The sequence below is a fragment of the Ruditapes philippinarum genome, unplaced genomic scaffold, assembly GCF_026571515.1.
Source record: "Ruditapes philippinarum isolate M1 unplaced genomic scaffold, ASM2657151v2 ctg8109_1_1_1_1, whole genome shotgun sequence".
NCBI classification, from domain to species: domain Eukaryota; kingdom Metazoa; phylum Mollusca; class Bivalvia; order Venerida; family Veneridae; genus Ruditapes; species Ruditapes philippinarum.
In genome coordinates this window covers 11,096-38,870 of record NW_026865154.1, presented here as the reverse complement: position 1 = coordinate 38,870, position 27,775 = coordinate 11,096, and the positions used below count along the sequence as shown (strand labels likewise).

At 34.7% G+C, this 27,775-nt stretch overlaps 1 protein-coding gene and 1 long non-coding RNA gene across 2 annotated transcripts; both read left to right on the top strand.

The window, feature by feature from the left end:
- The first annotated feature begins 1,727 nt into the window (after positions 1-1,727).
- On the top strand, positions 1,728-25,481 carry LOC132728037 (translation initiation factor eIF-2B subunit epsilon-like). Its single transcript, XM_060713647.1, has 16 exons — positions 1,728-1,886; positions 4,016-4,140; positions 5,706-5,891; positions 6,304-6,484; positions 7,077-7,232; positions 7,739-7,824; positions 8,384-8,506; positions 9,125-9,225; positions 10,000-10,145; positions 12,149-12,248; positions 14,053-14,247; positions 16,665-16,761; positions 18,823-18,943; positions 21,311-21,391; positions 22,156-22,350; positions 24,477-25,481. Exons 1-16 carry the CDS (start codon positions 1,761-1,763, stop codon positions 24,540-24,542), a joined length of 2,085 nt encoding a protein of 694 aa, XP_060569630.1. The 5' UTR covers positions 1,728-1,760; the 3' UTR covers positions 24,543-25,481.
- LOC132728039 (uncharacterized) lies at positions 22,831-23,939 on the top strand. Its single transcript, XR_009625426.1, has 3 exons — positions 22,831-22,960; positions 23,115-23,398; positions 23,549-23,939. It is a non-coding gene; the product is annotated as an uncharacterized LOC132728039 (long non-coding RNA).
- Positions 25,482-27,775: the final 2,294 nt, after the last annotated feature.

Genomic DNA, 27,775 nt, shown 5'->3' with positions numbered 1-27,775 from the left:
TGGACACGTTCCTTCCTGATAGGTCGGAGTCAAACTGTTGTACTGGATGATAAACACTACAGAAGTCCCTGCAAATTCTGGCGTCCCCCAAGACTCTGTCCTCGGCCCACTCACTCTTTTTATCTATATAAATGAACTTCCATCTTCTGTCTCCAAGTCTCAAATTCGACTCTTTGCAGATGACAATGTGGTTTACATTACTATAAACTCGTCCTCAGACTCACAATCCCTACAGGAGGATCTCAAAAAGATGCAAATCTGGAAAAGGGGTTGGACATGGAATTCAACCCATCAATATGCCAAACCCTTCACGTCACTTAAAACAAAAAACAAAACAAAAATCATCAACAAAAAGTACTTCCTCCATGGCTAAGCTTTAACATCAGTTTCTAGCTCAAAATACCTTGACCTTGACTTGTCCGCAGACTTAAACTACAACACACACATATCAAGAATTACATCAAATGCAAGTAAAACCCTAGGATTCATAAAACGAAATATCAATACATAAATGAAAAAGGTGAACCAACTAGCTTATAAATCCCTAGTAAAATCCCAGCGAGAATATTCATCTACAGTTTCTGTTTGGAGCCCCTACACTGTCAAACATCCATAAAATAGAGATGCTCCAAAGACGAGCGATACGCTGGGGAAGACATACTCCCCCGTGTCATCAGTTTCAGCCATGCAGAAAGAAACCTCTCTCTTAGGTAAATACAGGTTACATCAGACTACCATAAGTTCTCGTTTTTCCCCCACTGTATCACACTTTGGAACCAGCTCCCAAGGAACATTGCCACCCTGCCTGATCTAGATCAATACAAACAGGCAGTGGTTAAGATACAGTATTAGTTGACTTGTTGTGTTTTTACTTTTAAATCTTTCTTTCACCCTTACTAATAAAAACATTTTAACAATGACTTGAAGTTTTCAATGTCTCTCACTGTCCTGATCATGTTTATTTTCAGGTTTTTACTTTCTCTCACACCTTTCACTAACACACCCGACGCACACTATTCCTGCGAATGGGGTTGGCAGTACTCAGAGATAGATAGCTAGATTGTTATTATGATTATTATCATTATTTATTAAATTACTGTTGTTGTTGTTGCTGTTGTTGTTGTTGTTATAATCATTATTATTATTATTATCATTATCATCATTATCATTATTATTATTATTATTATTATTATCATTATTATTATTATTATTATTATTACGGGGAAGGGCCCGGGCTTTGGCTTGCCCGGCTATAGACTACACGTGTATATTTAAAAGAAAATTCAAATAAAAAACAATTAAAAGATATATAGAATTCTATACCTATCAATGAAATTCTCAGTGTCAGTTGTAGATAGTCGCCGCCATTTACAATGTAACTCAATGATAAAAGGCGGCGTATTCCGATAACGTAACATATCTCAACTTTTCGGATTATTAATAATCGTCGAGTGTTCCGAGTGAAAACGGAAGTGGGTACATATTATACCGAATGACACCTTTAAAACGGAAAAATGAAAGGATTTTTTACCGACTTCCCCGTTCATAGGCTTTGCCTAATATTATTATTATTATTATTACAAGTACAATTACAAGATTGACACAATTTTAATACTTATAATGAATAATGCTATATGCAATTGTTGTTATACCAGCAATAGATATTTTATGCATGCATGATGATGCAACGCCTAGTACGCCGTACCGAAATAACGGGAGATAGTAACGCATTAGAACGGGATTTACTAAAGAAATTCAACATGGCGCCGAAAGGAAAATCGGGAGCGAGTAATGCAGATTTAAAGCAAGAAGATATTGTACAGGCAGTTGTCTTTGCTGACAGCTTCAACACTAACTTTTCACCAATTTCCCATGATAAACCAAGGGTACTTATGAGTTTCATTTTCTTATTTGATGTATAAATCGAATGTTTTAATATGAAAAAGGCAAAGCCTCAAAGCGAGCTCGATGCACTTTTTACGTGAAATAGTATGAAATAATCGCTCAATTTTATTTCAAATGCAGTAACGAGTGCGTGTGACGTCACACGTACTGTGTTAAATATGGCTCCGCCCCTGTCGTGAAATGAATAACGAGTTTTGAAAACGTTGATAAAACTTTGTTTATTTTGTTTCACTCTATAATTTTTCAAGCGAAATAAAGATTATCTAAAGTGAAATAAATGTAAAACTTAAAACGTTTGCGACATTAAAATAGCGTACTTGATTTGTTTGTTTTGCACGTGCTGTTTGGCGCTACATTGTGACGTCAAGTAAACAATACTTTAAACGTCTGTACAGCGTTAACGACTGAATAAAAGATATTGGTGTTCGGATTCATTTTCTTAATTAGACCATTTTCTTTCATTCTAGATAGTTTTCACAACAAAATTCGACAAAAAATTGTTCTTATTTATCATATTTTTCAAACAAAATGGCGCCTTCAATTATTATTTTTTTATACACAGCTTCCGTTATTCTGGTTCCCTGTCCAACTATGGTTCCCATAGACGTGCGCGGGTGACCAGTCTAGACATCCGTTTTCAGTCAGAATTCCTCAGTTTTTATCGTTATCTTTAAATTCGAAAGGTTGCGATGTGTCCAATTCGGTACTTTGGACGAAAGTTTTCAAAACCATCACTTAGCAGGTACTCGCGTTACCGTAAAGCTCGCTTTGCGAGCAGGCCCTTCGGGCCAGCTCGTCGAGCTCGCTATAAACCTCCATATGTTAGCGATTGTGGGTGGGGTAAGGAATATGATGCAATATTTTGGAAATCTTTAAGTCACAGGTAACCATATAATGTAATCTGTAGCCTACTCATAAGATAAAATATGTTTATTCTTTGCCAGTGCAATTATGATACCAAGTCAACATATTTGATTCAACAACGAGTTTGATTTCCTTGATGAAAGCACAGACACTTGGGGTTATGTGCATGGCTCCCCTTCTTGATCCGCACTTGTATACACCATGCCTATTTTTATCGTGCAAACGGTACGTCAAAATATTTTTGCATTTTATTACGACCTGGTCACATGTCTTGAACATAAAACTTGTTTTCCGCTATTTTAACCACGTTTAAAAAAGTCCCTAGAATATCATAATTTCATAAAGATAACAACGTACGCTTTCCTTTGATGTGAGACAACTGGAATGAGTCTCGGCACTGTTTTGCGCTTTCATTTTCATGCCGAGAACCAAAACCCCGCAGCGGTTACTTCCCCTAACAGTACAGAAACCAAATCAAGAAGACTGACGGAAAGGGCCGAGTAGTTGCGATTGCATTTCTTTTTCCCAGCGATTTTCCCGCTGTAATTTACGGGAAACATTCCAGTCGTCATGAATTCGTAAAGAAGCATGTGGCACGGTTAGGAAAATGTAATTAAATGTGTAAAGCTTGGAAGAAAGGTGCGATCTGATAATAACATGTATTTATTTATTAAAGGAATATATGCATAGACTGATTTACACCAGAAATAAATGGCATGCGATAACATAAATACCTGAAACATATGTAGGTCAGTTGTGTTTGCATTTCGAAGCTTGGATCTTCAGGAAATTTAAGCGTTGGTAAAGAATTGACTTTTTTAAAACGTTATGAAATTCTATTCAAACTTGTTCATGTGTTAGACACTTAACCGTCTCATACTAATATAAGCACAAATTTAAAACTAATTCTTGTAATAAACAATACTTTTAGTTTTTAATATTCAGGGGCGGAGAAGGGCGGGGTCCATACTCCAAGTGTCTGTGGATGAAAGCTTTTGTTGAGCATTCAACAGTGTTCAAGTTTCTATGCTGATCAGAACTTTGAAAACTTTATTGAATTCTAAACATTTATAAACCTATAGAATTTTTTTATATTTGTGTAAGATAAAAGTAATGTTAATGTCTGTATGAAAGTTGCATTATTGATGATGATTTTTTATTCTGAAAAGGCGTATGAAAGTCTAAACTAGTAAAATGTGTTGTTATTATTATTTACATTGTTAACTGTATATTGATATAATTTCAGGCATTATTTCCAGTGGCTAACACTGCACTTCTAGACTATACTTTAGAATTTCTGTGTTCTGGAGGAGTTCAAGAGATTTTTGTTCTCTGTTGTCACCATGCCAGTCAAGTTAAAGACCACCTTAGGTAATTCATGTAAACTAATCCTGTTTTAATAAAGGAGGTTTTTTATGATATCTTTGCCTGCTTAGGTCAATAGAGAGTGTCGACTTTGTAACCTTGATCATCAGTTGTGGCAAAAAAATTTCTGTGACAATCTTTGACATTGAGTCTAATGATCATTTTTGTGTCGCCATTAGGGAGTAGTTGTTGACATATAGGGATCACTTCTCCGTCGTCTGTCTGTCCGTCCGTCACAAAACTTGTCCGGACTACTCCTCATAAACTACTGGTGCAATTTCATCCAAATTTTACAGGAATTATCAGTACCAAGTCTAGTTGTGCATATTGTCAGCATTTTCCGGTTCAATGATATTTGTAAGAGTTATGGCCCTTTAATAATTTTTATTTTTAAAGTTTGTCCGGACTACTTCTCTTATACCACTAATGCAATTTCAATGAAACTTTACAGGATTGATCTGTAGCTCAAGTCCTTGCGCATATTGCACGGGTTTTCCGGTTGAATGATTTTTGGCCGAGTAATGGCCCTTTGATAAAAAGGTGTTTTTTTCTGTGTGGTGCCAGATACACAAAAGCTTGTCCGGACTACTCCTCATAAAATACTGGTGCAATTTCATCCAAACTTTACAGGAATGATCAGTACCAAGTCTAGTTGTGCATATTGTCAGCATTTTCCGGTTCAATGATTTTTGTAAGAGTTACGGCCCTTTAATAATTTTTATTTTTAAAGTTTGTCCGGACTACTTCTCTTATACCACTAATGCAATTTCAATGAAACTTTACAGGATTGATCTGTAGCTCAAGTCCTTGCGCATATTGCACGGGTTTTCCGGTTGAATGATTTTTGGTAGAGTTATGGCCCTTTGATAAAAAGGTGTTTTTTTCTGTGTGTTGCCAGATACACAAAAGCTTGTCCGGACTACTCCTCATAAACTACTGGTGCAATTTTATCCAAACTTTACAGGAATGATCAGTACCAAGTCTAGTTGTACACTGTCCGTCTGTCTGTCCGTCTGTCACAAAACTTGTCCCAACATGAAATTGGCCATCATGAGGCGACACATGTGATCACTGATTGCTCTTGTTTCTCATATCATTTGGGATTAGTAGTCGGTCACTTGCACAGAAATTGTAAATAATTGGTAAGTTGTCCAGGAAAGACGGTTTGGTGGACTGCCAGCCAAAATATGACAAAAAATGTGAGAATCTGACATGCAAATAGGTTATCATACTCATGATAACTCAGTGTGTGTCTGTTTATTTGAAGTAAAGTTAAGATAGCATCAATTATACTGACTTTATTGTTTAAAAATTGCCAATTGATTTTTATTAATAGAAACATAATGCATTAGAATCTTAAATGTCACAAGAAGTTTTGTAAGGGATTCTTGCTACAGAGTGAAGAGTCCTATTTATTTTTTGTTCAAGTTATTAGAAGCAGTTATATGCATAAATTGTCATTAGGAGTTTTTCGTGAATTAATTGACAAAGTGATATAATTATTTAATGGAATTCATGTCAAAATGAGTTAAGTTAGAGAGTCAGTTAGAATTATATTGAATCATTTATAGGAATTCTCGTTGGATAGAGAAGAGTTCACCATGCAATGTTGTACCAATAGTATCTGAAGGTTGTATGTCGATGGGCGATGCGTTACGGGATATCGATGCAAAGAGCCTTATTCGAAGTGATTTTGTTTTAATCTACGGAGATGTTGTTTCTAATATTAAACTACAGGGTATAATGGAAGCTCACAAGTAAGTTCTTTCTTTCTGAAAATATTTTAGTTTAATCGTTATTATACCTCAATAGCTTACACAAATTATGTCTTCAAGTCTGTCTGTCTGTCTGCTCCCATTAAGCTTGTGTTGCGTTTTACAGATCAAACTGCTGGCAGGATTTCTACAAATCTTCACAGAAGTTTTCAGACCCAAACCTAGTTAACTATGGCATATTAACGGTGCATTCTGCTTTATTGCACAAAATGGCCACCAGAGCTAAAAATAGAAATGCATAATTAATTAAGATAGTAAATCTTCACAGAAAGTTTGACATAAGATTATCTTTATTTTTTTACTTGAATGTCACCGATGTAAAGATTAGATAACTCGAGAACAGATAAATGTCATAATTCAATATTATATGTTTTAATTTGTATATATGATACAGACAGAGACGTGAGAAGGATAAATCTGCGATCATGACGATGGTGTTCCAGCAGGTACCCCCGGGACATAGGACGCGATGTGCTCAAGACGATATCGTACTGGCTATAGATAATCAAACTCAAAATGTCATACATTATCAGAAAGTAGGAGAAACTGGGGACAGTAGATTTCAATTCCCTGTGGTAAGTAAAATAGAATAATAATTGCTATGTAAACATGCTTGATTTATTGGTTTAAAACAGGAAAAGTCACTTAAATTTTTTTTACTGATGGTGGGTTGAGGGTTAAAGGAACATGTTCTTACTTGTAGCATGAATGTTTTTCAGTGAAGAAAAATATAGGTATTATTATATAAGGACCATTTAATGGAGTATTGATATAAGTCATATATATATTGTATGTTATTAGAATGATATCATCAAGGGCGGCAAAGTGAAAATTAATTGTCCGTATTGCCCAGGTTGTTGTAAGTTGTTGTAAAATTCTTAGATAAAAACGGACAAGTAAGTCAAAATCAAATTTTGCCGGCCCTGGATGTCATCTAAAAATTAAAGAGAATTGTTTTGAGAGGGGTATTTAAGACTTTCTTTAAATAAACTTTTTCACCCTTTTCATCACCTGCCGTTCCCCACCCTACAGTGTCAAATCAGTGATTTTATTTTGACATACCTGTTCTGACATACCAGTTCACATTTTGTGTTAATGTGTTACATTTTGACAAACCGATACACATTTTGTGTAAACATATTTTAACATAAATTTACACACAATTAGGAAGTGATGACATCACACAAGGACGTTCAGATACGGTATGACCTGCTCGATGCCAACATCAGTATATGTTCCCCGCAAGTTCCACAACTCTTCACGGATAACTTTGATTACGAGACGAGAGACAACTTTGTTCGGGGTATTCTCATTAATGAAGAGGTACAGCATAATGTTTGTTTTTATTTTTAGGTCCTCATATTTTGTCATGTAGATAGTTGTATATTTTGACAGTTGTGTTAGTTTAAATTTCAATCTTTAAGTTTGACTGTGACAAGAGCTGTTAGTTATTTTGAGTCGACTTCTTTCAGTTGCCATTATGTGTATGTTATAATACTGCACATATGTAATGCTTATCATTATGCATATATTATCTTTTACCACAGGAGCTTGAAATTTTATCAATAATCGTTCTAAAGTCTGATTAAAAAAAATCCAATATAAAGCTCCTGTGCTTTTACATAGCAGCTTCAAAAAAATTACGAATTATTTTTAAGACAAAAGAAAGCATTTGGACATTATTATACCGTTGGTTATTAAGACAGAGTAAGACTTTTGTCAGGTTAATAATCATTTCATACCTGCAGCTAGACAAGTTAATGTTACAAATTCAGCACAGTAAGGGCTATTTTACGTGACACATCATTTACAAGACACATGTTTTATAGATTATGGGTAACACAATACAAATGCATGTAGTCAAAGATGCCTATGCTGCCAGAATTTCCAACCTACAAATGTATGATGCTGTGAGGTATGTTGTTATGTAGCACTTGTTTATTAATGTAGCAGTTATATGCAAGGTGATTCTTATTCATTAAAGATTTCCTCAATATTATCCTTCAGTGATTTTTCACCTTATATAACAGTGGTCTATAAAAGGCTCTTTCCTTGTTTATAAAAGGCTTTTTCCCTTTGAAATTTCCTTTAAAATCATGAAGTTTTCCAAAAATGTCAACTAAATCATCTTTTTTTATATTCCAAATCAGCAATTTTATTGAGAAAGACCACTGATTTTACTCAGCACAAATTTGGGCCATAGAAAAAACATTATATTCTATCTTTTATTGAAGTAAATACATTAATATTTCCAAAAGTGAACCTTTAAAAAAAATGGTTGAGAAAAAATCTTACAGTATATTACTGAATATATATTACTGATGTGTTATCTTTAATATATGTGTTTACTTCAAGAGATGTAAATATCGATTCATATGTCTTGCATTTGATTAATATTTATTTGAAAATTCACATATTTTACTGGCATATGTTATATGTGTTTATCATTTTTGAATTGATTGATATATTTTCAGTCAGGACATATTAAACAGATGGACGTTCCCGTTTGTACCGGACAGTTGTTACCGACATAATAAAGATAGTATTTCATACGGCAGACATAATGTTTATATGAGTAAAAATGTTACACTGGCAAGGTAACTGTTTCTACAATACATGTATGAATAGATTATAGGTGATTATAGTTTTGACAAAAGTTGAATATAAAAGAAGTTATCAGTTTATATAAATATACAATGCATCTTACTTAGCCTTGAGGCACAACACCACCCAGCTTCCCCTTAGTTCAAGATTTGTAGTCAAGGTATGTACCGCAGAGACATGGCTAAAAATAAATAAAATTGGCATTAAAACCAAGCAAACAAACAGTATGATGGACACAAGATATACACAGATATTATATTTGATGCCCAAGTACCTAATTATTAGTTTTCAGATTGAAATACAAGTTTATATAGAAGCGTACAACCAGTTATACTGACCCTTATAGCCAGCTAAATGTTTTTATAACATATGAGCCGCGCAATGACAAAACCAACGTAATGCGTTTGCGACCAGCATAGATCCAGACCAGCCTGCACATCCTCGCAGTCTGATCAGGATCCATGCTGTTCACTTACAAACCCTATTACAAGTAGAGATACTGATACATTGTTGATAGGGAACAGCATGGACTGGATCCATGCTGGTCGCAAAGGCACTAAGTTGGCTTTGTCATGATGCGGCTCAATTATATTGAAATAATGAATTTTCAGAGAATGTAAGATATTGGAGAATGTATTATTAGGGAATGGTTCATCAGTTGGAAGCAATACAGTCATCACACATTCTGTCATTGGCAGAAATTGTACAATAGGTAAAACAATTTACTCTCGGTCTCTATAAAAATATGTTTGTATTAAAGGTAGATGAGGTTATTTTGATTTTATCAGCAATGCTCTTCAAACATACATGTATGATTTCACGTTTGGAGGACAAATCCATTTTAAATTAATGAAAGTTACCCTTTTCTGGTATTTTTTAACAGTGGTATAAAAACAGAGGTTTGTGAAAAGGCTCCATCTTGCCATTGGAACCATCCAAACATTCTTTCTGAATATCCCAATTTGTAAAAAATCGACTTTTACATGTAAAATGTAGTTTTAAAAAAATTAATTGTTAAATAAAGGTATTCCACCTAAAGCTTTAATTAGTTTACAAATGCTGTATGTATGCCATTATGATTGTAAGTGTATAGTGAATTTAATTCAAGGAAAAGTACACACTGTACTATTGAAACATCTTTAATCTGCGATAACGTTACTGAAATAAAAATGATATGAGCCTCGCCATGTTCCTTACAGACCAGCCTGCCCATCTTCGCAGTCTGATCAGGATCCATGCTGTTCGCTATCAGTTTTGCTACTTGTAATAGGGTTGGTAAGCGAACAGCATGGATCTTGATCAGACTGCATGGATGCGCAGGCTTTTCTGGATCCATGCTGGTCGCAAACGTATTATGTTGGTTTTGTTGTGATGTGGCTCATATCATTTCTGAGGCAAACTAGGTCTTTAAACTTAAATTAGTTTATAAATGGTGTATGTTAACCAGTGTGATTGTAAAATTAATGTATTGTTAATCAAATTTCAGGTAAAAATGTGACTATTAAAGGATCCTACTTATGGGATAACGTTACAATAGAAGACAACTGTACTATTGAAACATCTTTAATCTGTGATAATGTAACTGTCTATGAAAAAGTTAGTCTCTGTCCTGGCTGTGTTCTCAGTTCCAAGGTATGTCTCAAAATCATTTAACTTTTCACAATGACTGTGAATATCATGCATTTTTTCATTGTAGCAAATATTTAGAAATTAGAAATACCTGTTTACTAAATAAGTATAATTCCATAACTGAATTAGATAACTTTTATGAATTACTTTCAACAAATGATGATTTTTGTTATTAAGGAAATTGATGCTTATCTTCAGCACCTCATGATCTCTATAGCACAGTTGATAATTACTTGAAATAAGAATTTTGTATGACTTACAACACAACCTTAAAACGTTAAACATTACATTTTGTACGATATGTATTTTGGGATGGTGGCATTTATTTTTAGCTCACCTGTGACAAAGTGACAGGGTGAGCTTTTGTGATCGCTTTTCGTCCAGCGTCCCTCCGTCGTCCGTCCGTCCGCACTACCGAAAAGGGATAGGGGGCCATCTAACTGTAAACAGAACAAAAGAGAACAATAGAGTTCATTCCGTAACAATAGAGTAAGGGGCCATTGGCCCTCTATTAAACAATAGAAAATAACAAAAGAAATGGCCCCTTATTCCATTTCGGCCGGACGTCCGTCCATCCGTAAACTTTTGCTTTAAATGACATCTCCTCATAAACCACTGAGCCAATTTCATCCAAACTTCACAGGAATGTTCCTTTGGTGGTCACCTTTAAAAATTGTTCAAAGAATTTAATTCCATGCAGAACTCTGGTTGCCATGGCAACCGAAAGAAAAATCTTTAAATATCTTCTTTTAAACAACCCTAAGAGCTAGAGCTAAGATATTTGGCATGAAACATCTTCTAGTGAGTGTCTACCAAGTTTGTTCAAATAAAAGCCCTGGGGTCAAAATTGGCCCCACCCTGGGGGGTCATTGATTTTCCCTAACTGCATATTGAAAAAACTTAAAAAATCTTCTTTTAAAGAACCGTAAGAGCTAGAGCTAAGATATTTGGCATGAAACATCTTCTAGTGAATGTCTACCAAGTTTGTTCAAATAAAAGCCCTGTGGTCAAAATTGGCCCCGCCCCATGGGGTCATTGATTTTCCCTATATGCATATAGTAAAAACTTAAAAAATCTTCTTTAAAAGAACCGTAAGAGCTAGAGCTTAGATATTTGGCATGAAACGTCTTCTAGTGAATGTCTACCAAGTTTGTTCAAATAAAAGCCCTGGGGGTCAAAATTGACCCCGCCCCAGGGGGTCATAGATTTGCCCTATATGCATATAGTAAAAACTTAAAAAATCTTCTTTTAAAGAACCCAAAGAGCTAGAGCTAAGATATTTAGCATGAAACATCTTCTAATGAGTGTCTTCCAAGTATGTTCAAATAAAAGCCCTGGGGTCAAAACTGGCCCTGCCCGGGGGGGTCATTAATTTTCCTTATATGTGTATAGCAAAAACTTAAAAATCTTCTTTGAAAAAAACCCAAATAACTAGAGTTTAGATATTAAGCATGAAACATCTTTAAGTAAATATCTACAAAGTTTGTTCAAATAAAAGCCCGGTGGTCAAAACTGGCCCTGCCCCAGGGGTGTCATTGTTTTTAACTATATGTGTATAGTAAAAACTTTAAAAAATCTTCTTTTAAAAACCCAATGAGCTAGAACTTAGATTTTTAGCATGAAACATCTTCTTATGGGTGTCTACAAAGTCTGTTCAAATAAACAAATAAAAGCCCTTGGGTAAAATTGGCCCGGGGGTGGGGGGGGGGGGCTATATACAGGTGAGCGACCTCAGGGCCATCATGGCCCTCTTGTTTGAATAAATCAATTGACTTGACTTGGTATGTGACAAAGATTTTCTAACCTCCCAGTTGTTACATAACTTTTTAATTCACTGGTATGTGAAATATAGATTTTCTGATCTCCCAAGTTTAGTTAGGTACCAATTCCTTCCAAACCATCAATAATGTAATATAATCAGTCTGTTAACGTCAACATTTTTATATAATCAATCTGTAAACATCAATATTTTAATAGTATCAATATGTAAACATACATATTTGAAGGTAACTGTTGGACCAGGTGTTGAGTTGAAGACAGGCACAATTGCTGTATCTAAACTAGAGGATGATGACTTTGGTGACGAACTGGATGCTACAGATGGTGGTAATGTCATCATTTATTTACAACATTAAATCTTTCAGACTTCAGTGGTCGAGAGGTTATGGTTGTTGACTTCAAACCACTTGCCTTTCACTGTTGTAGGTTTGAGCCGCTCCAGACTCTTAAAATTTTTCCATATGAGAAAGCTATCCAGCTAGCTTACAGATCATCTTTGGTTTTACTCGGAAGCTTGTTTGTGCCTGAATAATGCTTAAAGTGGCACCTAAGTTTTTCGTCCACCATTAAAGCTTGAAAGTCGCCGTTTGACCTATACTGTGTTGATGCGACATAAAACCCATCCAAAAAAAAAATAATAATTTTCAAACCTTGACAGAGCTTGATTTGATAATTAATTATCTTTGTCATTAGTAAAGACTCAGGCCAGTCTGCATCTGTATACTTCTGGTTATCTATTTTTATACCCCCGCACAACAAAGTTGTAAGGGGGGTATACTGGAATCAGCTTGTCCGTCCGTCCGGCTGTCCGTCCGTCCGGCCGTCCGTCCGTCCGGCCGTCGGTTTTTTCTTGTCCGCCCAATAACTTAAGATTCCTTTGACCCTTAGTCTTCATATTTGGCATGGAGGTTAGTCATGATTAGTAGATGACCCCTATTGATTTTGAGGTCACTAGGTCAAAGGTCAAGGTCACAGGGGCCTTGACTTCAAAAAGCTTGTCCGCCCAATAACTTAAGATTCCTTTGACCCTTAGTCTTCATATTTGGCATGGAGGTTAGTCATGATTAGTAGATGACCCCTATTGATTTTGAGGTCACTAGGTCAAAGGTCAAGGTCACAGGGGCCTTGACTTCAAAAAGCTTGTCCGCCCAATAACTTAAGATTCCTTTGACCCTTAGTCTTCATATTTGGCATGGAGTTTAGTCATGATAAGTAGATGACCCCTATTGATTTTGAGGTCACTAGGTCAAAGGTCAAGGTCACAGGGGCCTTGACTTCAAAAAGCTTGTCCGCCCAATAACTTAAGATTCCTTTGACCCTTAGTCTTCATATTTGGCATGGAGGTTAGTCATGATTAGTAGATGACCCCTATTGATTTTGAGGTCACCAGGTCAAAGGTCAAGGTCACAGGGGCCTTGACTTCAAAAAGCTTGCCCGCCCAATAACTTAAGATTCCTTTGACCTACAGTAGTCATATATGGCATGGAGGTTAGTCATGATAAGTAGATGACCCCTATTGATTTTGAGGTCACCAGGTCAAAGGTCAAGGTCACAGGGACTTTGACTTCAAAAACTTTGTCTGCCCAATAACTTTAGATTCCTTTGACCCACAGTCTTCATATTTGACATGGATGTTGATCATGATTAGTAGATGACCCCTTTTGATTTTGAGGTCACTGGATCAAAGGTCAAGGTCATAGGGACTTTGACTTCAAAAAGTTTGTCCACCCATTAACTTAAGATTCCTTTCATATTTGGTATGGATGTTGATCATGACTATAAGGTGACCCCTATTGATTTTGAAGTCACTGGGTCAAAGGTCAAGGTCACAGGGACCTTGATAAAAAAAAGCTTTTCTTCTCAATTGCTAAAGAATGTCCTGTCCGCAATGTATTTATTTTGACATTTTCACATTTGAAGCATGTAGAATACATAACTTAGCAATGCACTGGCTTAGTAACCTCAGATTTGGCAGGGAGGTTGTCCTTGAGCTCTAAATGGCCACTGTTGATTCTGACAAAGTGGTATGCGGGGGTATTCACGCCATGATAGTGGCAGTTCTAGTTTCTTTAGTTTATCTTTAGATAAAAACCAACTAAACACAGAAATTTTATTTATTTTCGAATTTCAGCTGATACTGAGGCTATTTATGGAAACAAGTCGAAGGCATTTACATATAAAGATACCGATGCCGACTTGAGTGATACAGAAGAAGTAACTAAACAGATCTGGGGACTGGTAGTAGAGTCGGAGAGCTCGGATGATGATGATGACAGTGATAAGAGTAGCGAGAGCGGTTCTGAACCAGGCAGTTTATCACCAGATGGTACGTAATGTGTTTTGTAAGACTCCAGTAACATCCCTAGATTGCCTTTTTTGTCCTTTTGACTGTGGTATTTTTCATCCTTTGGGAATGTGTCTGATGGGGCTACTTTTTGATCTTCAGACTCGTTAGATGGAAAAATAGCAATTTTTGATATTGGGCAAGTTATGAATTTATGTCATAGGGTCCATATACAAGACTTATAGGCCTGTCACAAGAAGGGGGATTATAGTGATAAAAATATTGCATTTGACAACTATGTATGGGAATCTTTGGTAGACTTTGATAAAAAGGTTTTATGTTGTTGTTTACATTTGTTAGAAAGCTTTTGGGAATTTGAATGCCTCATAGTATGGGAATTTTTATGCATTAGGATTTTTCATTGTACTTAGTTAATATATTTGTGATATGGGTACTATCATAGATGCTGTATATTCATAAAATTCTTCCTAATTATCATAACTGCAGTGAAATTTTTCAGCATTCGGGGTATTGTGCAAGAGCCTTTCGGTGAATAAAATTGCTTTTCAGTTACTATATTCATAGGTAATGGAAATACAAGCAATGTTTATAATTACCTTTATTTCTAAATAATTACCTTCATTTGTAATAATTATAATTAAAGACATTATAAAATTGTTCTTTAAATATCAATAACTACAGAAAGTAATCAAATTTCTGTTTGAACACACTTATATAGGGCTTCCATTGACTTTCAAAATTTGGAAAATGTCTGACATTGGAAGTCACATTATATACATGTGGGTAAAGAAGGGAAAGCATTACATTTTGGAAGTCACAAGCCAAAATCAAGGAGTAAATTACCCCAAAACTTCCATTTACAGAGGCCATTTTTAGCTCGACTATTTGAAGAATATGAGAGCTATTGTAGTCTCCCCGGCGTCGGCGTCAGCGTCCGCGTCGGCGTCTGTGTTGGTTAAAGTTTTTTGTAAAATCAAATATCTCAATTATTACTTGAGATATTCAATTGAAACTTACAATACTTATTTATAGTAACAAGGTACATCAGATTGACAACTTGGATAACTCTGCCTACAATATTAACAGAATTATGCCCCTTTTTAACTTAGAAATTTGGTTAAAGTTTTTTGTAAAGTCAAATATCTCAATTATTGCTTTAGATATTCAATTGAAACTTACAATACTTATTTATAGTAACAAGGTACATCAGATTGACAAGTTGGATAACTCTGCCTACAATATTGACAGAATTATGCCCCTTTGGAACATAGAAATTTTGTTTAAAGTTTTTATGTAAAGTCAAATATCTCAATTATTGCTTTAGATATTCAATTGAAATTTAAAATACTTTTTTATAGTAACAATGTACATCAGTTTTCAAAATTGCATAACTCTGTGTGGAATATTTGCAGAATTATTTGCCCCTTTGAAAATTAGAAATTTTGGTTAAAGGTCTTCAAAGATATTTACTTGAAACTTTACACATGCATTTAGGGTCATAATTGGAGGATCATAATTGTATGTCACTGACCAAGTTCCATAACTCTATCTTGCATTAAGGCTGATTCATATTCCCTATTCTACTTAGTCTCTTGGTTAATGTTTACATGCAAGTTTTACATATCTCAATAACTATTAAAGATATTTATTTAAAACTTCACATATGCATTTAGGGTCATAATTATAGGTCACTGACAAAGATCCATAATTCTATCTTGCATTTAGGCTGATTTTTCTCCCCTTTTTCAACTTAGAAATTCATGGTAAAGTTTTTCTTGTAAGCTGTTATCTCCATAACTACTGAAGGGTTTGTGCCTTTTTTGGGACAATTTATGGATTCATAATAATAAAGCAGTGATTTACTTGATAAAAATTCTTAATAACAAGCCTTTGTACCTTTTGCTGTCAAATATATGTATTCATAGGTAATTAGTATTATTATACTCAATAAAACAGCCTTGTCACATTACTCTTAGAATAGTCAGCCAATACTGTATAATTAGACTCTCTCTAAGGCCTACAACATGAATTTATTAAAAAAAATTAGCCCTTTTGTGAACTTAAAAAATTTAACATTATCAAGGCTCTTTAACTATCAAGCACTTAGAATAGTAGAGCGTGCTGTCCTACCGACAGCTCTTGTTATACATATTTTTTCTGTCTTTAAAGAAAGAAATTTTTCCTAAAGAAGGAGAAAAATCATACTGTTTGAAAAGGGATAATTGTGCCAAATTTTGACCCTGTTGAAGGATTGCCTAATTTCTTTACATAGAGGACATACCATTACACACCCACCTTGATTGAAAAACAAAACATTTGACAAGTATGTTAATTCCTTGACTTAGTGGTTGGCACCATTTTATGTCCATGCGTAATTAAGTTTTGAAGTATATCTTTGTACAAGAACTTTTGAAATGTTTGTAGTTTGTTTATTTCAGTACCAGTGTATTACACAGAAATGTTGGATACTATACAAAGGTCAAAAGATGAAAATATCAGTTCAGAAAATCTCATTTTGGAAATTAACTCTTTGAAGTAAGTTTAAAAAAATAGCTATGAAAAATTTTAGAGTCACACTTCCATGATTTTTATGCCCCCGCCATGTAATGGCCGGGGCATATAGTGTTACCCTGTTTCGTCATTCCGTCCTTCTGTCATTCCGTCATCATCAGTTTCCGTTCATTATCTTAAGAACGGTTGCACACATTTAAGTCAAATTTGGCATATGGATATGTCATGAGAAAATACAGGTCAAGTTCGAATTTGGTCATGGTTCGATGATTTTTGGCAGAGTTATGCCCCTTTTACTTTGAAAATAATATAAAATTTCAGTTTCCTTTCATTATCTCCCCAACGGTACAACACATTCAACTCAAACTTGACATATGGATATGTCATGAGAAAATACAGGTCAAGTTCGAATTTGGTCATGGTTTGATGATTTTTGGCAGAGTAATGCCCCTTTTACTTTGAAAATAATATGAAATTTTCAGTTTCCGTTCATTATCTCCCCAACGGTACAACACATTCAACTCAAACTTGACATATGGATATGTCATGAGAAAATACAGGTCAAGTTTGAATTTGGTCATGGTTTGATGATTTTTGGCAGAGTTATGCCCCTTTTACTTTGAAAATAATATGAAATTTTCAGTTTCTGTTCATTATCTCCCCAACGGTACAACACATTCAACTCAAACTTGACATATGGATATGTCATGAGAAAATACAGGTCAAGTTCGAATTTGGTCGTGGTTTGATGATTTTTGGCATAGTTATGCCCCTTTTACTTTGAAAATAATGAAATTTTCAGTTTCCGTTCATTTACTCCCCAAAGGTACAACACATTCAACTCAAACTTGACATATGGTTGCGTCAAAGGAATGCGCAGGTCAAGTACAAATTTTGTTTCTGTTCATTATCTACCCAACAGTGTTACATATTCAACTTAAATTTGACATATGGATATGTTAAAGGAATGGGCAGGTCAAGTTGGAATTTGGTCATGGTTTGATGATTTTTTGGCAGAGTTATGTCCCTTTCACTTTGAAAAAAAGATAGATACATCTTAGGAATTGAAGCAGTTTTAGTTTGAATTTGGTTGTAGTTCAATGATTTAAGACAAACTTATCTTTCCTGAATGTTGGAAAAATTTTGAACTTTCAGTTTCAGCACTCTTACTTTTAGCCATTATTTTGGCTACAAATATGCAATATGTTATTTTTAAAAGGTTTAGACTAAATAATTTCAGTGCCTTGAACATTGTATGAAAATGGTTTGTGTTGAAACATTGAAAAGTTTTAAGGGCTTTGAACTTAATGAAAAAAATAATTAATGCACCATCTGAAATTTTGGCTACATGCGGGGGCATCTGTGGCATGATGACACATTTCTAGTTATATTATTAGGTTCCTAGGCTATGGCATGTTTAGAAATGTTGAAGATTTATTTAAATGAAAAAGGAACACCATTAACAATGGTAGAGATTATAATCCATGGCCCTCGTGGCTAAGCTGTGGAACCATAATTGCTTAACTTGATAGTGTTGGCTTGACACCCAACAAAAGTACTAGTATGTGATAATGATCTGCCTATGCTACAAATGCCAGCCTGCATATTTGTAAAGTCTGACCGAATTCTATACTATTTTCTTTTCACTTCTATTATTTTGATTGCCCCTCACCGTTGTGGTTTCGAATCCTGAGAGGGACTTTGGATTCTTTCATGTCGGGAAGCTATACAGTTAGGTTACGGAACGTCGGTGGTTCTACTCAGGTGCCCGTTAATGCCTGAAATAATGCAGGGAAGGGCACCTGAGGTCTTCCACCACCAGTAAAGCTGGAACGTCACCATATGACCTTTACTGTGTTGGTGTGACATAAAACCCAATCAAACAAACTATTATATTGATATTAAAATTTTCAAACTTACTTGGGCAGTACAAAATTAAAAGCAGGACACTTTTATTTCAGAAATTTAAGGAATAAGAAAGAGAGAAATTTTTTATTTCCATTTGAAATACAAATGCATTACAAAATATTTATATTCGTCTTACTGTGATTTTGTTTTAACTTTTCAAATACATATTTGTTACAGACATGCATATAACATTACCATTAAGGAACTGACTGGTTTAGTGGTTAAAGTAATGTTAGAGCAACCATTCTCAGAGAATCCCAGTCTGGCTGGAGCAGACGCTATTAAAGTGCTGACACAGGTTAGTGTAAGGCTGGCGTTATATGATTTATACATTTGTTAATTGCAACTACCGCCCCCATTCCCTTGAGAATACAGTAGATTTTTACTTCTTTATTCTTTAAGCCTGGTAAAGGTGCTGCCAAGACTGACAAAACAAAGGAATAAGTGGCCATCCATATCATTTTCATTTTACTTTAGTTAATGAATTATAGTTAATGAATACAATACAAAAGAAATTTAAAACAAACAAACAGGAGCATCAAAAGATGGTGATAAATAGAAAATGTAATTTGAGACACTTAAAATGCGATTTATAGGAGAAAAAATAATACTAAGAGTATGAAACAACTTGTTGCTTAAAGTTACATTAAATAAATTTCATAAAAAAGAAATAGCGACATTTCATTAATAAATTGGGTTTCATATCGACCCCAGATCTTATTTTGGTGTCCAGACAACCAAAATGGGTTTAATGAGCATACAAATGTGCAACCTCATTGTTGCAAATTCGGAAGTGCAATTTCTGTTTGCATGAGAAACTCCGCCTTCAGATCATCCGTACATCAATATTAAATCAACAAACATGACTATAAGTAGCAGTCCTAATTTAACAGTATATTTCCGCATTGTAACGGATATTTTCATACAAATTAAATCTTTTTTATGAGATGATTATTTTTTCTGAACCACAGGCCTAGTGCACTGTGAAGCTTAAACGGTAAAAGTGTGTTTGCACAAGAAAATCTCATATTTGCTGTGTTCGGATTGCAACTATAACACCGTGACGTAGTGCATACACGAGCTGATTTTAGTCCTCATTTGCATGTTAAAATTCGTATACGAACTTTAGTGTTACCGTGGGGTTTTCCATTTAAAATCCTAATTTATGAACAATATTTAATGAGTTTTACAACGATACTGTTAAAAAGGTTATTTAAACTGTAGAATGCTTGGTTTTTAGGCCGACGGCAAAAATATTTTAACATATTTATTTAATGTAACTTAAATGTATATCCTAGAGTCATTAGTTTTGACACCCTTAAGCTGTTTAACCAGTGAAATTTTTTATATTGAACTTGATCATTAAATAATATACAATATAAAGTTACTATGGCATGTTGTTTATCACTGCAAACCAGTTTTATGTTTGTTAAAAATTCAAAATCAGTTAAGTTTTGTACTTAACTAAACAGACCGTGGAGGCATCCATTGCTGTTTGCAGTCATATGAAATGACGCCTTTTCATTGGGTGGTTATTTTAAAAGGATATTTCACTGTAACGTAATATGAACAGCAAAAGAATATTTTTAATGAGCAAACCTGCAATGAAACAACATCGTGAAAACTTAAAATTATGTTTTATTTCATATAAAACTCCATTATTTAGGAATGCCATACACCCTAGCAGTGGTCTTAATAGGTGCACCTGTCTCTTTCACTTTGAATGTATTTACCATTAATCTTGATGAATAGCATCTGTATTTGGCTTACAGGGCTGAAAAATATATCTAAAATGAAATATGTTGTAAAGATATGTATATGTTGATTTGAAAAATTGTTCTTTTTTCTTTCTTTTTGAAACTTTATATACAATAGTTAACCCATTATGAACTTTATTCAGTATCAATTAAAAACCAATTAACGTTTTCAAACAATATAAGCTGTACACCTTATGCTACAGTGAATATTAAGGACACTTTGCAAATTTTTGGTCACATGACACTCATAAGACATTTTAAAATGGAGGATAGAAACAGAAAAGGGCAGGTCAAGATTTTTCAAAGGCTTTATTTGCAAAATTATGGCTTGCATACACATCGATTGAATTTGCATTAGTAAAAAGATGAAAAAATACAGTAAATTTGATAAAGGTGAAGTATTTTCAATGAAATGTCTCTGTCTTTCCACATGTTTTAGTTATACGTTGTAAGTACATGTTTGCAGTGCAGTCAGCAAATTATGACGTCATGAGAGGTCGTTTTCGTCATTTGTTAGGTAAAAACAAAAATGGCGTCAAAATAGATGAGCGTAAAAACACATGACCGGACGATATACATGTACAAAATTTTTAGAGGCTATGATGTTTGTGGTATTTTTAGTAACAAATATCTTTTGACCACATGGTTATATGGCCCATTACTTTTGGTTGTAAGCTTAAATTATCCAGTCTGCTAGAAGAAAGATATAACAAATTATTGCTCATCATGATCTTGTTAAGTGTCCACTGCTTTTGCTGATTTATATTTAAAATGATGCATAAACTTGCTGGAGCTGTGTATATGACATATTAAGTTATTGACCTCATGGTTAACCAATGAAAATCCGTTTTACAAACCGGCAGTTTTATAAAAGTGATAAAGATTGTGTGTGTTTTTGTGTATTTCAGACTTTGAGTAAACATTTATCAGTCCTGCAAAATTATATAAAAAATGAGGAATCACAACTCCAGTGTTTACAAGCAATAGAGGTAAGTTGTTTGATGCCTTTTATAGGAGATTGATCATAACCTACAGTGTATTATGGAATATAATTGCATGGTTCAAGGTTAGGTGCACAGTTATATTATTATGTAGGTCATAAGTCCATGTAGTTCATTATTAACCACCTGAAAATTGATAAATCATGAAATATTTTGTGATAATTAAAAAAAAAAAGCTTTAAAAAAACCCATTACAGCTACATGCATCCAGATGTGCAAAAATATTTCAAGAAAAACATACCAAGATTTTATGAAAAGTAAACAAATTCACAATTCAAGAGATAATTTACATGTCACTTGCAATTTATGACTGATTTTGCAGAATTTATCATCATGTTTATACAGTGTGACTAACACAGTAAGAGCTATTTGCAAATTCTGAACTATTTTTGGTAATTTTTGTAGATTGTAAGTGCTGTTTACAATGTGTAATTTACTTTATATGTTTACTTGACAATATTTTTCTAATAAATACATTTTAGATTTTTTTCTTCAAATAAGCATGAATCTGCAGGCATGCTGCTTTAACATCTCCCATCAAACTTGTTTTTAGAGACCTCTAATGGACTGTTTCAAAGTGAAATCCCATAATATAAACTTAGCCGGTTAAGGGTTAATATTTTACATATATGCTATGATATGACAACAAGATGGTAAGTATTAATATGCTGTTGGGTTAACATTAATATGATATGTTAATTAGAATGTGAGTATTGATATGCCAATGCCCATGCATTATTTGTATTTTTCAGGTGTTTGGCTCAGCAAATTCGGTCCATATGGCTTTAGTTATGAAGCTGATACACTTCCTGTATGATTCTGATATTTTGGCAGAGCAGGCTATTTTTAGATGGTACAAAGCGCCACCTAGCAGCAGTGGCCATGACGAGCTTGATGCAGTAGATGGAGAGGAAATGGAAAATAAGCATTCTGAAATTAGAAAACAGGTGAGATTATTGTTTCATTTTTAGTACCTAGTCAATATATGTATTATTCTCAAAATGGTCTGTTTGCTTAGCAGAATATAGAGCTTGGTATATGTAATCAATTTGTATCTATTCTTTGATTAGGTTAAATTTCCTAACTGATTGAGTCTAATGGTTTTTGATCTCTCACCATTGATGCAGAATTGAGCCGCGTCATGACAAAACAAACATAATGGGTTTGCGACCAGCATGGATCCAGACCAGTCTGCGCATCCGCGCAGTCTGATCAGGATCCATACTGTTTGCTATTAGTTTCTGTATTTGTTATAGGGTTGGTAAGCGAACAGCATGGATCCTGATCAGACTGCACGGATGGGCAGGCTGGTCTGGATCCATACTGGTTGCAAACCCATTATTATACCCCCACAAACGAAGTTTAGGGGGGGTATATAAGAGTCAGCTTGTCGGTCAGTCGGTCGGTTGGTCGGTCCGTCCGTCCGTCCGTCGGTCGTCATCATGGTTTCCGGACGATAACTAGAGTTTGGAATGAGGTATTGTAATCAAACTTGGTATATAGCAACCTTATGTGGAAACTCCGGTTGGTATTGCATTTGGACCCCCTGGGGTCAAGGTCAAGGTCACCGTTAATACTAAAAATAGAAAAATGGTTTCCGGACAATACCTAGAGTTAGGAATGAGATATTGTTATCAAACTTTGCGTATAGCAAGCTTATATGAAGACCTGGGTTGGTATTGCATTTAGGCCCCCTGAGGTCAAGGTCAAGGTCACCGTTACTAAAAATAGAAAAATGGTTTCCAGACAATAACTTGAGTTAGGAATGAGATATTGTAATCAAACTTGGTGTATAGCAAGCTTATATGAAGACCTGGGTTGGTATTGTATTTGGACCCCCTGGGGTCAAGGTCAAGGTCACCGTTACTAAAAATAGAAAAATGGTTTCCGGACAATAACAGGAGTTAGGAATGAGATATTGTTATCAAACTTGGTGTATAGCAAGCTTATATGAAGACCTGGGTTGGTATTGCATTTGGACCCCCTGGGGTCAAGGTCAAGGTCCTGTTACTAAAAATAGAAAAATGCTTTCCGGACAATAACTTGAGTTAGGAATGAGATATTGTAATCAAACTTGGTGTATAGCAAGCTTATATGAAGACCTGGGTTTGTATTGTTTTTGGACCCCCTGGGGTCAAGGTCAAGGTCACCATTACTAAAAATAGAAAAATGGTTTCCGGACAATAACTAGAGTTAGGAATGAGATATTGTTATCAAACTTGGTGTATAGCAAGCTTATATGAAGACTTTGGTTGGTATTGCATTGGTACCCCCTGGGGTTCAGGTCAAGGTCACCATTCCTAAAAATAGAAAAATGGTTTCCGGACAATAACTAGAGTTAGGAATGAGATATTGTAATCAAACTTTGTGAAAAGCAAGCTTATTTGGAGACCCCAGTTGGGATTACAATTAATTGAAATATTTTTTTGTACACAGTTGATAGTTTGTGTTGAAATTTTTCTTCAGGCTACTTTTTTTTCAAAAAGTTGCTGGTGGGGGTATTAATCACCTTCAGTGATAGGTCTAGTTTTGGTTTTTTCATGCGCGGCTCAATTCTTGTGTGATTAGTAATCAGTCTATAATGCTAAAGGCAATTTTGTAATTACTGGTTAGTTAAACCAGTAAAACAAGTAAGGTGGATTTCCTTCTGAAGTAAGACAAAATCTGAGTTGAAATCTTTATAAAAATCAATTCAAACAAATGAAATTTAGTATAAGAAAAATAAAAGAGAACATGTAGAAAAATACTGAAATACCGTAAAACGCTTTCTGGTCAAGTGTTGAAGGTCACAGATTTGGACCCACTTGCTCCTTTCATTTGTGATTCAGGGGTTGTGCTCCACAACTTTAAGCTGGAAAATTGTACAACATTCAAGACATTTACCTCCGCCAATCACACTGTCCGTCTTAAGACTGATAAAACAATGGATTTTTTTTTTGTGCATCCATGTCCACTTTCCACATTACAATATAAACAATTATTTTGCCAACAACCAAATACAGTTTTATACTCTTTTTTTATGGGCAAAGAAGCATTCAATTTCAAAGAACTGTCGTTTTTGTTTCCATTGTAGGTGGCGCCACTCATCAAGTGGTTGGAAGAAGCAGACGAAGAATCTTCCGATGATGAAGACGATTGACTCGTGCTCGCTTTTAGTATCTACACAGCCATTTTCGTCATCATAACTCTAGTACTATTACTTCAGCTTCATGGAATGAATAAACTAACTTTCTGGATGGACAGTAAATGTCATAGGGACATGAATGAGAGTTGTTGGGTTGTTTAACCCTTTAGCACGCCTTATGTCTGAAATGGAATTGTCCATCATTAAAAATAGACTAAACAGTTGATCATTTTTGGGGGGAAATTTCAAAATATGAACTGACTGTAATGCAAACCATGCAGACAGTGGTTAAATGGAATGATTGGGTTGACTGGTTCCTGGGCTGCACTGATTGCATGGGTAGAATTTGGTGAAGCCAGCAGGTTATGAATTATGAATTCTATTAGAAGGAACACCATCTAATGTAGTGACTTTTATGATAAAAGGACAGTGTTACTTGGTTCAGTCCAGCTTGTGAGCTACGGGATGGTCAATGTTTATCCTATTTTAAGATAAAATCAAATTCGTTTCACACACATTTGGAAATATGGAAATAGTTCTATCATGGAGTTTCAAAAATGGAGAAAAAAAATTCATGGAAGTATCGTGGAATTTTAAGATTCTGCCTTGAGCATGTTAAAATTTTCATATAGTGCAAACAAGTGCTAAGGTTCAATCATTTAAATTAAACATGATAGGATATTGATAAATAACTATGAATTAATTTGTTTATTAAAAAAAAACAGCTGCAAAAAGCAAAATTATGGATATAAATGTGTTTATAAATAGCATAATCATAATTATATTCAATGTCATGAAAACAAATTTGTGTTAGATATTTATAAATGATCTTTGTTTTGTAAGGAAAAAACTTGAGCCTTTAAAATGTTTTTATATTAATCATGATTTGATTTGCTACATTCTGTTTATAGCTGTTTATTTACTATGCTGGAAATAAAAATGCTTTGTGACTTATTTTTGCTTTTGTGTTACCTGTTACAAGGAGACATTACAATGTACATATATATAATCTTAGAAGCCAAGTGGTCGAGTACGAAGTACGATACCTCTCTGGCGTGGGTTCGATCCCCGGGAGATGCTTTGGTAGTTTAGCGCGGAGAAAGGTAGTCTAGTACTGGTGTAACTCTTCAGGAACGATGGTTAGGAAACTACCCGCCTATATGACTGAAATACTGTTGGGGAAAAGGCGTAAAATGAAACAAACAAACGAAGTACGATATGAACTTCCATCATGTACTTGTATGTCCAAAGCCATATGATGTCTGCTGCTGATTCATGAACTGAATTTTTACTGTAACTGTTCAATTTTTATACGCATGTTTGAAAAACGGGGCGTATTATAGTCCCTCCCCCCTGGCGGGCGGCGTCAAATTTTTGTCCGGAGCATGCGGCTGGGCGGGCGGCGTCCAATTTTTGTCCGGAGCATATCTCCTACACCCATGACAGAATTTTAATGAAACTTCATAGAAATGTTAACCACTATGAGAAGCCGTGTCGTGCTCATGAACCCGGCCTCTAGGTCAAAGGACAAGGTCACATATACAGGTCATTGAAAAATGCTTGTCCGGAGAAAAACTTCTACATGCACAGAGGGATTTCAATATAACTTGGCACAAATGTTCACTATTGTGAGGCGGAGTGTCCAGCTCAAAAATTAGGTTCCTGTGGCCAAGGTCACACATAGGGGTCAAAGTTCAGATAAAAGTATGAAAATGTATATTGGGACTATTTAGTTATTATTTATTGAGGGATTGAAACAAATGGTCATTATCATGACTACTGGTGTAACCTATTGTATTTAGATTAATATATGCAAGGTCAAAGTCACTTATGATGATTGCCAAGGCCACTAAAGATGATAAAGTATAGAGATTTTGTCCAGAGCATAACTTGTAAACATATGGAGGGATTCTAATGAAACATCATACAAATGTTCACCACTATGAGAAGCCGTGCTGCGCGCATGAACCAGACCTCTGTATCAAAGTTCAAGGCCAAAGTTAGAGGTCGTAGAAAATGCTTGTCCGGAGCCAAACTTATACATAGAGGGATTGCAATATACATGTAACATGGCATAAATATTCACTATTGTGATGCGGAGTGTCCAGAGCAAAAATTAGGTTCCTGCGGTCAAGGTCACACATATGGGTCAAAAGTCAGATTAAAAAAACACTAGAGATGATTGTATATCTAGATATTACCCAGAGCATATCTCCTATATGCATATCTATAAAGCCCACATCTCTGCCAAAAGCTTCTGTGACAGGCAAATATTGCGACAATTTTGCCCTTGTTTGTTTTGTTTCGACTTAAATCTATCTAATTGTATGAAAAAAATGTTTGTACTTACTTGTATCTAAGAGAAATGTTTATAAGAATTAATGATGCTTGAAAAAGGTTATGACCATGGTAGGACCAATCGGTCATTCAGTCAACAAATTCTAAAATTATGTAAATATATGCTGCTTAAACATTTTCTGTTTGGCCACCAATCGGATAAAGGATAAAATCAGGTAAACTGAAAACTTAAAATGCATTATCACGTGTTCTGACTTTTAGAATGATAATTAACCTCAATGTCATATATTAAAATTTCTTTAGTTTTATATGAACTATTTCAACAACATGTAAGTTGACCTCTTTATTTGCTTTTAGATATATTTCCACTTTTTTTACAACCATGTCAATGTGAGCTAGGTCTGTAATCGTAAGAACGAATTCTGAAACAAACATCTTTTCCATGCCTTTTTATGGCTATAAAGGCGTCTTATGTTTTTGTTAAAAGCTATTTCATATAATTTTCTACTATTTACCTTAAATTAACTCAAAATTGTTTATGAACTACTGTATTTCTGTTGGGCGCCTACTTAGATTGCGCATGCGTGATAAATTACTACTTCTTGTTGATTTTTCATAGCAACAGATAAAAAGGCCTATAGATAAAATTATCTATGTATCAATGTAATGCTGATATCTGTCAACTGATTATGTATTAGTTATTAGTCATTTGCTCCAATAACTTCTAGACAAATAATTCACGTTTGCACATTTATTTACGATCAACACTATTTGCGCACCAAAACGTTCTCTCTCAGAAAACACTCATAGACCGGACCTCAAAATATTTTGATATATATGTGTATGATTGAAACTTATTATAGATGGCCAGGCAGTAAGCTGGACTTTTTTATTGATCTGTAAATGATTATTGTTATGTTTAAAATAATTTTAATTTTTAGCTCGACTAT